The 12209-nt window shown below is 63.7% G+C and overlaps 1 protein-coding gene across 1 annotated transcript in view; it reads right to left on the bottom strand.

Annotated features, from left to right (window-relative positions):
• The window catches only part of MUC5AC (mucin 5AC, oligomeric mucus/gel-forming), a 43220-nt gene extending 31321 nt beyond the window's left edge, over positions 1-11899 (bottom strand). The window contains 16 exon segments of the mRNA XM_063783583.1: positions 2129-2293; positions 2376-2513; positions 2603-2672; positions 3168-3278; positions 4380-4518; positions 4719-4836; positions 5505-5630; positions 5718-5931; positions 6046-6155; positions 6992-7082; positions 7391-7505; positions 7869-8130; positions 8451-8510; positions 9348-9371; positions 9374-9445; positions 11802-11899. Coding sequence (XP_063639653.1) covers positions 2129-2293; positions 2376-2513; positions 2603-2672; positions 3168-3278; positions 4380-4518; positions 4719-4836; positions 5505-5630; positions 5718-5931; positions 6046-6155; positions 6992-7082; positions 7391-7505; positions 7869-8130; positions 8451-8510; positions 9348-9371; positions 9374-9445; positions 11802-11874 — 1888 coding nt within the window. The 5' untranslated portion in view covers positions 11875-11899.
• Positions 11900-12209: the final 310 nt, after the last annotated feature.

The raw sequence follows: 12209 nt of genomic DNA, 5'->3' as shown, positions 1-12209 counted from the left end.
GGGTGAATGGGTGAGTGAGTGAATGGGTGAGTGGGTGAGTGAGTTCGTGAGTGGGTGAATGGGTGAGTGGGTGAGTGGGTGAATGGGTGAGTGAGTGGGTGAGTGGGTGGTTGAGTAGGTGAGTGGGTGAATGAGTGGGTGAGTGGGTGAGTGAGTGGGTGAATGGGTGAATGGGTGAGTGAGTGGGTGAGTGGGTGAGTGAGGGGGTGAATGGGTGAATGGGTGAGTGGGTAAGTTGAGTGAGTGAGTGAGGTGAGTGAGTGGATGAATGGGTGAATGGGTGAGTGGGTAAGTGAATGGGTGAATGGGTGAGTGGGTGAGTGGGTGAGTGAGTGGGTGAGTGAGTGAGTGAATGGGTGAGTGGGTGAGTGAGTGAGTGAGGTGAGTGAGTGAGTGGGTGAGTGAGTGGGTGAATGGGTGAATGGGTGAGTGGGTGAGTGAGTGGGTGAGTGGGTGAGTGGGTGAGTGGGTGAATGGGTGAGTGGGTGAGTAAGTTGAGTGAGTGAGGTGAGTGTGTGAATGGATGAGTGAGTGGGTGAGTGGGTGAGTGAGTGAGGTGAATGAGTGGGCGAATGGGTGAGTGAATGGTTGAGTCGGTGAGTGGGTGAATGGGTGAGTCGGTGAGTGGGTGAGTGAGTGGGTGAATGGGTGAATGGGTGAGTGGGTGAGTGAGTAGGTGAGTGGGTGAATGGGTGAGTGGGTGAGTGAGTAGGTGAGTGGGCGAATGGGTGAGTGGGTGAGTGAGTGAGGTGAGTGAGTGGGTGAGTGAGTGAGGTGAGTGAGTGGGCGAATAGGCGAGTGAATGGTTGAGTCGGTCAGTGGGTGAGTGAGTGGGTGAATGGGTGAATGGGTGAGTGGGTGAGTGAGTGAGTGAGTAGGTGAGTGGGTGAGTGGGTGAGTGGGCGAGTGAGTGAATGGGTGAATGGGTGAGTGAATGGTTGAGTCGGTGAGTGGGTGAGTGAGTGGGTGAGTGGGTGAATGGGTGAGTCGGTGAGTGGGTGAGTGAGTGGGTGAATGGGTGAATGGGTGAGTGGGTGAGTGGGTGAATGGGTGAGTGAGTGAGTGAGTAGGTGAGTGGGTGAGTGGGTGAGTGGGTGAGTGGGCGAGTGAGTGAATGGGTGAATGGGTGAGTGAATGGTTGAGTCGGTGAGTGGGTGAGTGAGTGGGTGAGTGGGTGAATGGGTGAGTGGGTGAGTGGGTGAGTGAGTGGGTGAATGGGTGAATGGGTGAGTGGGTGAGTAGGTGAGTGGGTGAATGGGTGAGTGGGCGCGTGAGTGAGGTGAGTGAGTGGGCAAATGGGTGAGTGAATGGTTGAGTCGGTGAGTGAGGTGAGTGAGTGGGTGAATGGGTGAATGGGTGAGTGAGTGGGTGAGTGGGTGAGTGAGTGAATGGGTGAATGGGTGAGTGGGTGAGTGAGTGAATGGGTGAATGGGTGAGTGGGTGAGTGAGTGAGGTGAGTGAGTGAGTGGGTGAGTGAGTGAGGTGAGTGAGTGGGCAATGGGTGAGTGAATGGTTGAGTCGGTGAGTGGGTGAGTGAGTGGGTGAATGGGTGAATGGGTGAGTGAATAGTTGAGTCAGTGAGTGAGGTGAGTGAGTGGGTGAATGGGTGAATGGGTGAGTGAGTGGGTGAGTGGGTGAGTGAGTGAGTGAATGGGTGAATGGGTGAGTGAGTGAGGTGAGTGAGTGGGTGAGTGAGTGAGGTGAGTGAGTGAGGTGAGTGAGTGGGCAAATGGGTGAGTGAATGGTTGAGTCGGCGAGTGAGGTGAGTGAGTGGGTGAATGGGTGAGTGGGTGAGTGGGTGAGTGGGTGAATGGGTGGGTGAGTGGGTGAATCCATTCCCCACGTCCCCACCACCCCACTCTGTGCAGGGGTAGGCGGTCAGGGCCGATGTTGACCAACAGAGACTTGCACCCTTTCTTTGACCCTGAAGCAGATGCCCCACATTCCTGAAGCTCCACATAAGCCGGGGTGGGCGCCCACCATGAGCCTGTCCTTGGGACCCTTCGTGAGCCACCCCACCCAGCTCACAGGCACACGCAGGGCCGGCCTCGCTGCCTGCAGTGCCAAATGGAAGCGGGTGAACCAGCGCCAGGCGGCCAGCACAGAGGCGAGCCGTGGACACCCGTACCATTCTCCACGCTCAGAGAGCAGGGGTCCTCGAAGCTGTTCCTGATGTTGGGGCAGGCGGCCTGGGTCTTGAAGGTGTTGAAGAAGGCCGCAGCGGTGGCCTCCACCACCCCACTGAGGGTCCGGAAGTCATCGGCCTGGATGCTGTTGAAGTTCCCACAGAGACCTGGGGGCGGGTTAGGCAGGTTGAGGACCATGCGCCCTGGCCAGAGTGGGTGGGCTCCAAGCCCAGAAGGCAGCCCTCTTACCGCAGGTCTGCCCACGGAGCTTGGGCGCCAGCCGCATGAACAGCTGCATGGTGGGCACCAGCTGCAGGTTCAGCTGCAGGCCCAGGCTGGTCTGGGCGATGATGAAGAAGGTTGAGGGTCTGAAGATGGTGACGTTGGCTGGGGACACAAAGGACAAGGGTTTTGCTGGGGGGTGTGGGGCGGGACCCCAGGCAGCCCCAGGGTGGGGAAGAGGCCACCGCCCTCACCTGCAGAGATAGGCAGCTGGGTGTAGATCTGGTTCAGGAACACTTCCCCACTGGCCTTGATCACCACCACCTGAGGGCAGCCAGACAGATGTGTGAGCGCGGGGCAGGCTTGCGGCACCTCAGCCCCCCGGAGGCTGTGAAATGTGCCTGCAGGTGCCTGGGAGGCCTTTCCCCGCAGCTGCGGCTCCTACAAGGTGGCCTTGTGCTCGCCTGATTTTCTGAATTTTCTGCGAGGACCATGCCTTTCATTCTTCAGTGAAAACCAAAGTTATTAACTAAACATAAATTGACTTCAGTGGAGAAGCCATGCTGGCCGCAGGTGCGCCCAGTCCCTCCTTCCTGGGGCCCCTTGGGTCAGGTATGGCGGCCCGGGAGGCCCGGCCCTGAGCTTCTCCCTTTAGGGACAGTCACGTGGACCCATAAGTAATGGACACAGCCAGTGTTGCCAGAGGGTCCCCGCCTCTCACTGTTCACGCCAGGGATGAAGGGCTTGGGCAGAGGGGACTTGCAGAAGAGACAGGCCCCTTCCCTCTTCCCGGGGTTTGCCCTGCCAGGTTCCACTCACCGTCTGCGCCCCGTCCAGGTTCAGTGTCACACTCTTCAGGCAGGTCTCGCTGTCCGTCAGCCCGCACCTCCGCAGCTCAGCCAGTACAGTGAAGGCACTGCTGTCACAGGGCTGCGGAACACGACACACCAGGGGTCCTCACACTCCATCCAACGCCCAGCCCACCTGGCCCTGCCCGTCCACCCGGCTGTGCTCCTCTCCCTCACTAGAAACCCCCACTCCACCATCCCAGTCCCCGAGAGGGAGGTGTGCTGGAGGCCCCCAGGTGTGGACACCCAGGCACACACAGAAATCTGCATGCACCCTGGGGAGGCCACACTCTGCAACGCCAACTACAGGACCCTCTGGGAAAGACAGCACTCAGAAGGTGCAAATGCCAGCAGCTGCCAGGGGCTGGGCGAGAGAGGGGTGAGGAGCTCCAAGGGGTTTCAGGGCAGTGGAGCTGTCTGCGTGAAACTTCCTGGCAGGAACAAGACACTGCACATCTGTCTTAACCGTGGAATTTCACCACCACGAGGGTCCCTGACGTCAACCATGACCTGGGAGGTGAGGGTACCAGTGCAGCCTCCACCCCAGCGCAGGGTCTCATCATAGGGAAACTGTGTATTGGGTGCAGGGTCTCATCGTGGGAGACTGTGTGTTGGGTGCAGGGTCTCATCGGGGGAGACTATGTGTTGGGTGCAAGGTCTCATCTTGGGGAGACTGTGTTGGGTGCAGAGTCTCAACTGGGAGAGACTGTGTGTTGGGTGCAGGTCTCACCATAGGGAGACTGTGTGTTGGGTGCAGGGTCTCATCTTGGGGAGACTGTGTTGGGTGCAGGGTCTCATCTTGGGGAGACTGTGTGTTGGGTGCAGGGTCTCATCGTGGGGACACTGTGTGTTGGGGCAGGAGTACTTTGTGCTCAATTTCCTTGTTAACCTAAAACTATTCTCAACAGTAAAGTCTGTTAAATAAACAGCCCAAGGTGCAGAGGGCCCAGTGCTGGGTGAGGCCCAATGCTGGGTGGGTGCTGGAGGCTCTGATCTGCAGCCTTCATGGCCCTGTGAGGACTAGCGCTGGGGAGCTGGAGTGCTTCCTTGAGGTCTCAACATCGGGGACCCCCAAGGGTGACCCCAGGGGCAGCAGTGACATGCAGCCGAGCTGGGGGAGCCTGTGGGAGGCTGGCCGTGGGCCCCCTCTGTCCGGCGAGCACCCCAGGCAGCCAGGCCGTACCTTGGTCAGCACATAGCTGCAGTCGCCGTGCACCGTGTATTGCTTCCCGTCAAACGTTGAGAAGTGGGCACCTCCAAGCACAGAGCAGGTACCCGGGCATGGAACCTCCTGGCAGCTCCACCGGCCTCCGGAGCAGGTGCTGACAGCAAGAGATGGTGCCACGTGGGTGCCGGCCCCAGGAGACCAGCCTCCAGCCTCCGCGTCAGGAGGCTGACCGGGTCTCACCCAGGCCTGCCTACACCGTAGCCCAGACGAGGGCGCCTGCCGGCCTGGGTCGCAACCCCCAGCAGGTCTGTCCCATAGCACATCCTGGGGGCCTGGAGGGGGGCTGGGACCTACCAGTTGGTGCAGTCTGTGGAGTAGGTGGCCCCTGGGGCATAGGCAGCCCCGTTGTAGACGCAGGCACACTTTGACACAGGGACACAGCCGGTCTGGCCGACGTCGTCAAGCACCGTCCCTGCAGGGGTCAGGCAGGCCTATGATGGGCGCCTGCTGTGTCCACGCAGTGGGCGTTGCAGGGGAACAACATGGCAGCCCTACAGCGAGCTGGGGCCTCAGCCAGCTCCAGGGGCCCGGGACGGGGGCCTCAGCCAGCCTCAGGGGCCCGGGACACCTCAAGCCAGGGGCATCAGCCAGCCTCAGGGGCCCAGGACAGGATCCTCAGCCAGCCTCAGGGGCCTGGGACACCTTGGGCCAGGGGCCTCAGCCAGCCTCAGGGGGCCCAGGACAGGATCCTCAGCCAGCCTCAGGGGCCCAGGACATGGGCCTCAGCCAGCCTCAGGGGCCCGGGACAGGGGCCTCAGCCAGCCTCAGGGGGCCCAGGACAGGATCCTCAGCCAGCCTCAGGGGCCCAGGAGACGGGCCTCGGCCAGCTCCAGGGGCCCGGGACGGAGGCCTCAGCCAGCCTCAGGGGTCCGGGACACCTCAAGCCAGGGGCCTCAGTCAGCCTCAGGGGCCCAGGACAGGGGCCTCAGCCAGCCTCAGGGGCCCGGGACAGGGGCCTCAGTCAGCCTCAGGGGCCCGGGACACTAGGACTGGGGTCCTTCTTCTGAGGCTTAGCCATGGGAGCACAGCCCCCTAGTTGCCGGGGTGCACCTGTGTTTCCCAGGGGCGGGGGAGCCTCACCCTCAGGGCAGAAGCAGCCGGCCACACAGTGGTCCTCACAGGCCCGGGAGTGCTCCTGGTTGGAGCAGGTGTCTGCGCAGGGGGAGCGGCACTCGTGGTACTGCATGTTGTTGGGGCACTTCTGGGCTGCGGGAGGCAGAGAGAGGGCTCACGTCCGCCTGCCCCTGCCCTCCCTGCCAAAGGGGTTGGGGGACAGGGGGCCGGGACACTCACGGCAGAAGTCAGGGCCCCGCCAGTCCTGGGGCAACCCCCCTGCATGGGTGCACTGCCGGGAGTACTCGGCAAGGGTGTGGCAGACGCAGCTGAGCAGGTCGGTGTCTTCACAGAAGCAGAGGTCTTGCCTGCAGGCCTCCAGGTAGCTGCCGACGTCCACCAGGGCCACGCAGCCAGAGAACAGCTGGCCGTGCAGGAGCTCCTCACAGATGCCCTAGGACAAAGGCCACAGCCCGTCTGAGTCCTCGGTGGGGGATCTGGACCGGTTCCCAGGCTCACAACCCCTCCTGCTCAACCTGCTGGGCCCTCTGTTCCCTCCAAGGCTTACAAAGCCAGTGGAGCAGTTCCTCGGGGGTTCAGGGACAGGGTCCTGACACTGCTCCGTGGGGTCGTCCATCTTCTGCAGGTTCCCGAATTCCATGGGTGTCAGCTTGGTGTCTGCGGCAAGCACAGAGGTGGGCTCTGCCTGCAGGTCCCGGTACCCGTCAGCCCAGCACCCGAGCAGCAGAGCCCCCAGGGCCGGGTCCCTGGGGTGGGGTTAGAAGGGCCATCGGTGGCTCCTGCCCCATCTGGATGCCTGAGTTGTCCTGACTGCACCCGCTTGGCCACCCCATGCATGCTGCTGGGACCCTCAGGGGGTCTGGAATGATTGGGAGAAACAGCCCAGGAGGTTGGTGTCCGGGCCACAGGGTGCCGCCGGCTGAGGCCTCAACTGACCCAGGACCCTGGTCTCCTCCTGCCAGGCTGGCTGGAGCCTGAACACCTCCCAGTCCACAGAACCCAGCCAACCCAGCGCTGAGCCTGCCTTGCCAAGGGCTGCTGGACACCCAGGCAGACTCAGTTCCCCACAGAGGGACACCCTGTACTCGGGGCTTGTATGGGGCTTCATGGGCCTGGCAGGGGGAGGCGGGGAGTGGGGCCTTGGCTGGTGCAGGTCACATTTGCAAGGCCACTGCCTGGTGGCAGAGACTCAAAGACCAAGAAGGAGGCAGGTCTGTCATTTCAGGAGAGGGCGTGCAGTCAGGGGTCGCCACCCAGAGCAGCCACACAGAGCAAGGGGCCCAATGGGCGATTTGCTCCCCGCCTGCACTCCTGAGACAGGCCGGTGTTACGGGATCGCGTGTGTGCACGTGTGTGCTGTGCTAGGAGGGAGGGCAGCTGCATCCGTGTATCTGTGCATGTGTGTGCCCGGAGTGTCGGAGGGTGTGTGTGCACACAACACTGAGCCCCCAGGGGATACTGAGGAAGGGGCTGAGGGCGATGTAGGGCCTTACTGTGGGAGAGGAGCTCGCTGACCACAGGCATCCCGTTGAAGTCCCCACAGAGCCCACAGGTCTTGTTGGCGTATTTGGTGTCCAGCTCCAGCTGCAATGGGAGAGACATCAGACACCCATCCCCACCAGGAGCAGATGGACAGATAAGGCTCGAGCCTGAGATTTCCGAGGAGGGGCCGAGGCCCACGGAAGAGACACCCCCGAAAGCAGTCTCCATCCTGGGAGCACAGACCCCGGGACACCATTGGTGTCTGGGCACCTGTTCTTGCCTGCTGTGTGGAGTGGAGTCTGACCCTGACTGGGCCCAGGGCACCTTCTACCCTCTCCGGAGAGGCTGTGGGAGCAGGCCGGCCCTCGAGGGCTGGAGTTGCACACCGGGACACCCCCACCCAGCCTCACCAGCAGGCTATCATCGTGGTTCCACATGAGGACAAGGCCCAGCCTGGCCTCCACCTTGGTGTAGCTGCTGCTCTGCTGAATGAGGACCCCAGACTGGCTGAAGGGCAGCAGGACCCTGCGGAGGAAGGCAGGGCTGAGGGGCTGGGAGCACAGTGAGGAGAGACCCCAGGCAGGGCAGATGCCTGCGGTCACAAATGTGACACGGTCATCGTGACCGTGAAGTCACGTCTGGGATGGGGACATTGACCTCTGGAGCTCGGGGGTCACGAGGAGCTAGGAAGGGGCAGAATAAGAGCCTGGCAATCCCAGGAGGGGCAGGTGGGCCACTCGGGGGACGAGGGAGGGCCCATGTCCAGCTCCGCTCTCAGGGGCTTCCTGAGAAGTCCACATCCCTCCCAGGACCGCGAAACCCCGTGACCACCCAGAAATGCCACCCCACACGCCGCGTGGCCCCCACCATCCCAGAACCCAGACTCACGGGTGGCCGTTGACCAGGACGGAGCCCTTGGTCAGCTGGATGACCATGCCATCCACCTTCATGAGGACCCTGCTCAGCGTGGGGGCCGCTGACTCCTGGCTGCGGCGTAGCTGGATGTTAAAATCCTCGTAGGCGGCACCGCAGTGCTCGGAGAACACGTAGTTGCAGAGGCCGGGGAAGCGGAAGACGTCGCCGTCGAAGGTCTTGTAGTGGAAGCTGCCCCAGGTGCTGCACACCCGCCCGTTGTGCGCCGGGTTGGAGGCTGCGGTGGAAGCAGCATGGCGTTTGGGGGCGTCGCCCTCGTCCTCGCCCCGCACCCCCTGCCTCTGCCCTGTACCTCCTGCCACTCCCCAGGGTCCTGCAGCAGGTGCTGCTGCCCTGGACGGGGCACCCAGGGGTCCTTCCTGCGTCTGGGAAGTCCCAGAAACGTGTGCAGGGAGATGCTGGGCCCTCTGGCTCCAATACCCACCCAGTGGTCACCCGGAAAGCTGGGGCCCCTCTCCACCCGGCACCTCCAGGCCTGAGCGGGGAGCTCAGCAAAGCTATGACCCCTCCCCACCCAGGCCTCCGGGCTCCACTCACCTCGTACCACAGGGATGGTCCTCAGAGATGGGAAGACAGTCGCCCCACGGAGCGGGACCCCTGCGGAGACAGGGGCTGGTAGGATGCACGCACGGCCCCACGTGGGGCGGGGGCTCCGCAGCCAGAGGAGACGTTCCAGAGTCAGCAGGTCCCAGCTCCTGGCTCCGAAGCCGACTCCGGATTCTGCTGCGTGTTGGGCCCCCTCCCACCCACTCACCAGCTGCACGTTGTGTACTTGTGGCCACACACCCTGCGTTCGGTGACTTTTTCATTCCTCCCGGCTGTCACCAGGAAGAAGTCCCCAGGGGCTGCCAGCTCTCACATACCCATGGGCCTCAGAACCTGAGTCTGCATCAGCGGCTCAAGACAATCTCTTAGGTGCTGAGATTAGGCCTGTCTGGCCCGATTTGGAGAAATGCAATCTGAGAGTTTGCCCGAAGCCCCCTGCCCTGGCTGCCCTTGCCTGCCCTGCCTCTGCCAGGGCTGCTGGGCCTCCACGGGCTCCCGCTAGCACGAGCCACATGGGGACGGCCGGCGCCAAGGGAGATGCCCGTGTTGCTGAAGCGTCAGGAGGTGAACGGGGGGGACACCAAGGCAGGACCCAGCTCCAGATCCCCGGAGGGTGACCGGCTCCCACGGGACACAGGCACAACAAATCTGCCCCGCCCTGCAGCTCCTTCAGAGCCTAAGCGCTGCAGGGGGCTGGCCCAAGGAGAGGCAGGTAGTGTGACCGACCAGGGCCATGGATGTGGGGGTGTCCTCCTGTCCCCCCAGGTTTGGTCCTCAGCAGTGGCCAGCTGGGGAGCCACCCTAAGACCAGTGGCCCTGGGGGCCGTGCCACACGGTGGAGGGTGGAATCTGACAGGCTTAGGGTGGGGGCCGGACGCTCAGACTCACCGCCGGGCCCCCGGGCGATAGGAGAGAGGGCAGGGTGGTGCTTGTAGCTGGATTCGGAGGAGCCATCCTGGGCATGGCCTGCAGAAAGAGGAGGGGGGCTGAGCCCAGATGCAGGGTGGCTGAGGGGGCTCAGGCTGCGGCCACAGATGCAGCGTGGACACCAGAGGGATGGGAGGCCACAGTGCGTGGGGGTGGCCCGTGGCGAGGGCTCTCTCTGTGCTGGGTTGGGGGGTCCTAGGAGGCCTCTGTCCACGTGAGTCTGAAGTCTGAGCCCAGACCCTCCAGGAGCATCTCCTCAGCCTGGCCCCATGGAGCAGGTGGCGTCAGGACCCTTCGCCCCGATCTGGCATCCCTATCTATTCATTCCCACTCACTGCCGAGCGTGCCAGGCCCTGGCCTCCACGCTGCCACGCTTGGGACCCCTGTCCAGTACAGTGATCCCACTGAGGGGCTGGAGCAGTCAAAGGCATGGGAGGGGTCGGCCCCAAGACCACCTGGAGGACCCTGCCTCCCTGCAAGCAGCAGACCCTGCAGGAGGCTGATCTCCAGGGTCCATAGAGACTGTGCTAATGTGCAGAATGTCACCAGATTTCAGCCCGGCCCAGCCCCGCACAGCCCTGCACAGAACCAGCATGATGGGATCAGACCCCAGCCTCGCACAGCCCTGCACAGAGCCAGCATGGTGGGACCAGCCCCAGCCCCACACAGCCCTGCACAGCCCTGCACAGAGCCAGCATGGTGGGACCAGCCCCAGCCCCACACAGCCCTGCACAGAGCCAGCATGGTGGGACCAGCCCCAGCCCCACACAACCCCGCACAGCCCCGCACAGCCCCGCACAGCCCTGCACAGAGCCAGCATGGTGGGACCAGCCCCAGCCCCGCACAGCCCTGCACAGAGCCAGCATGGTGGGACCAGCCCCAGCCCCATACAACCCCGCACAGCCCCGCACAGCCCTGCACAGAGCCAGCATGGTGGGACCAGCCCCAGCCCCGCACAGCCCCGCACAGAGCCAGCATGGTGGGACCAGCCCCAGCCCCACACAGCCCCTCACAGCCCCGCACAGCCCCGCACAGCACCATCATCGTGGGACTGGACCCCAGCCCCGCACAGCCCCGCACAGCCCCGCACAGCCCCGCACAGCCCCGCACAGCCCCGCACAGCCCCGCACAGCCCCAGCATGGTGGGAGGGGCGCCCGGCCCAGCCCAGGACCCTGCAGAGAGAGGTCTTAGGGAAAGCTGTGATTCGCCTGCACCCCAGCCCCAGCTTTCCAGTTCCCGCAACTGGCATGGGGTCCTCAGGCCAGGCTGGGAGACCCCCCTCGCCCTCACACCCTCTGGCCCCAGTGGGGCCCACAGCATCAAATCCGTCAGTGGGCGGAGGGGGCGTTAGCATCTGCAAGCCCTGTGGGGGAGACGGAGATGACGGCCTGAGCCTCACTTATCTAGTCCCGGCCCAGGCCTGCCCCCACCTTCTGAGCCCCCGCAGACCCCAGCCCCAGCGCCGCCCTCTCCTGGGAGCAGCCCCGGGACAGAATTCCTGCTTCTGAGATGAGGGTGGTACAGACGAGGGACGGCGGGGCAGAGTCCGACTAGGCCACAGCGGAGGGCGGCACGGAGACACTGGGAGAGGGTTCTTCTTGCTCTGAGACTGCCTGGCAGAGGGCCAGAGGCTGGGGACAGGGCTGGGCGAGGGACCTGGGTGGGCCATGTGGCAGTCTCAGCAGTGCTGAGGTCCCTGCCCTGCTGTTCCAGGAGCCCAGGAGCACCCACCCCCCTCCAACCTCAGGCATTACCCCATGGGGGCACATGGTCACCAGCAGACCCGGTCCCAGGTGTCCCTCAGAAGCAGAGGAAGGGACCTGCTGGCCCAGCAAGGGGCAGTCCAGACCACAGGACCTGGAGCCTCCCCCATCACCCTCTTAGCCTCAGGCCGGGGGTGAAACAGTTCCCTTGTGGACCTCACCATCACATCCCAGCTCAGAGGCTGAGACCTCCCCACCGCAGGAGATCCCCATCGAGGCCCAGACAGGGAACGTGAGCTGGTGAACTGGGCATGTGTGGGGTGTGCAAGGGCAGGTGCCTGGGGCTGATGCCCCGACCAGGCCCAGCAGGGGCCATGAGCAGCTGGAGATACTGTGGGCCGGGTGCTGTCGGCTTCTGGGGACAGGTGCAGGCATCCAGGCTGGGAGGGAAAGCCCGAGATCTGAGTTCCTACTTCCCTGCCTCAGGGAATGGCCCAGCCTCAGATGTCCCCGAAGCCCAGAGATCCCTTCCCAACCCCACAAGGGGAAACTGCTCATTGGTGGCCAGGCCACAGGCAGGGGCTATGCTGCTGGGAGCCGTTCATGGCACATGCAGCCTGCCCGGAACCCAGGGCAAAGACTGAGCTGCCTGAGGCCCACTCAGTACCGCACCACCCAGGACCAGTAGAGCGGCCAGGGGCCGAGCCGTACCTGTGTGCCGGGTGCAGGCCAGAGCGAGAGCCAGGGCCCAGAGCGGGGCCAGCTTCCTCCGGCCAACACTCATCGTGTGGACGGCGGGGAAGAGTGCCCTGTCCCTCAGCAGCCTCTGAGGAGGGACCCAAGGTGGCAGGAGCTTTTTGTAGCCCCAGAGCTGGCTCCAGCCCCGTGCTTCACGTGGGTGGGCAGGGCGGGGCCTGTGGTTCCCCCTCACCCAAGTAAACAGTGGGTGCTCACTGCGGGCTGGCCAGCGGCCGGTGGCAGGCGGAGATGGGTGTGTCTGCCGGGTAGAGCCCAGTTTCCGAGGGCCCCCCCAAGCCCTGGCCTGCAGGGGTCCTCCCCACATACCCCACCCTAGACTCTCCCTGGGCACCGTGCCATGCCCAGTAGCCTGTGAGTTCC

This window comes from Pan troglodytes, chromosome 9, assembly GCF_028858775.2.
Source record: "Pan troglodytes isolate AG18354 chromosome 9, NHGRI_mPanTro3-v2.0_pri, whole genome shotgun sequence".
Lineage (NCBI taxonomy): Eukaryota > Metazoa > Chordata > Mammalia > Primates > Hominidae > Pan > Pan troglodytes.
This window is presented reverse-complemented; position numbering and strand designations above follow the sequence as displayed.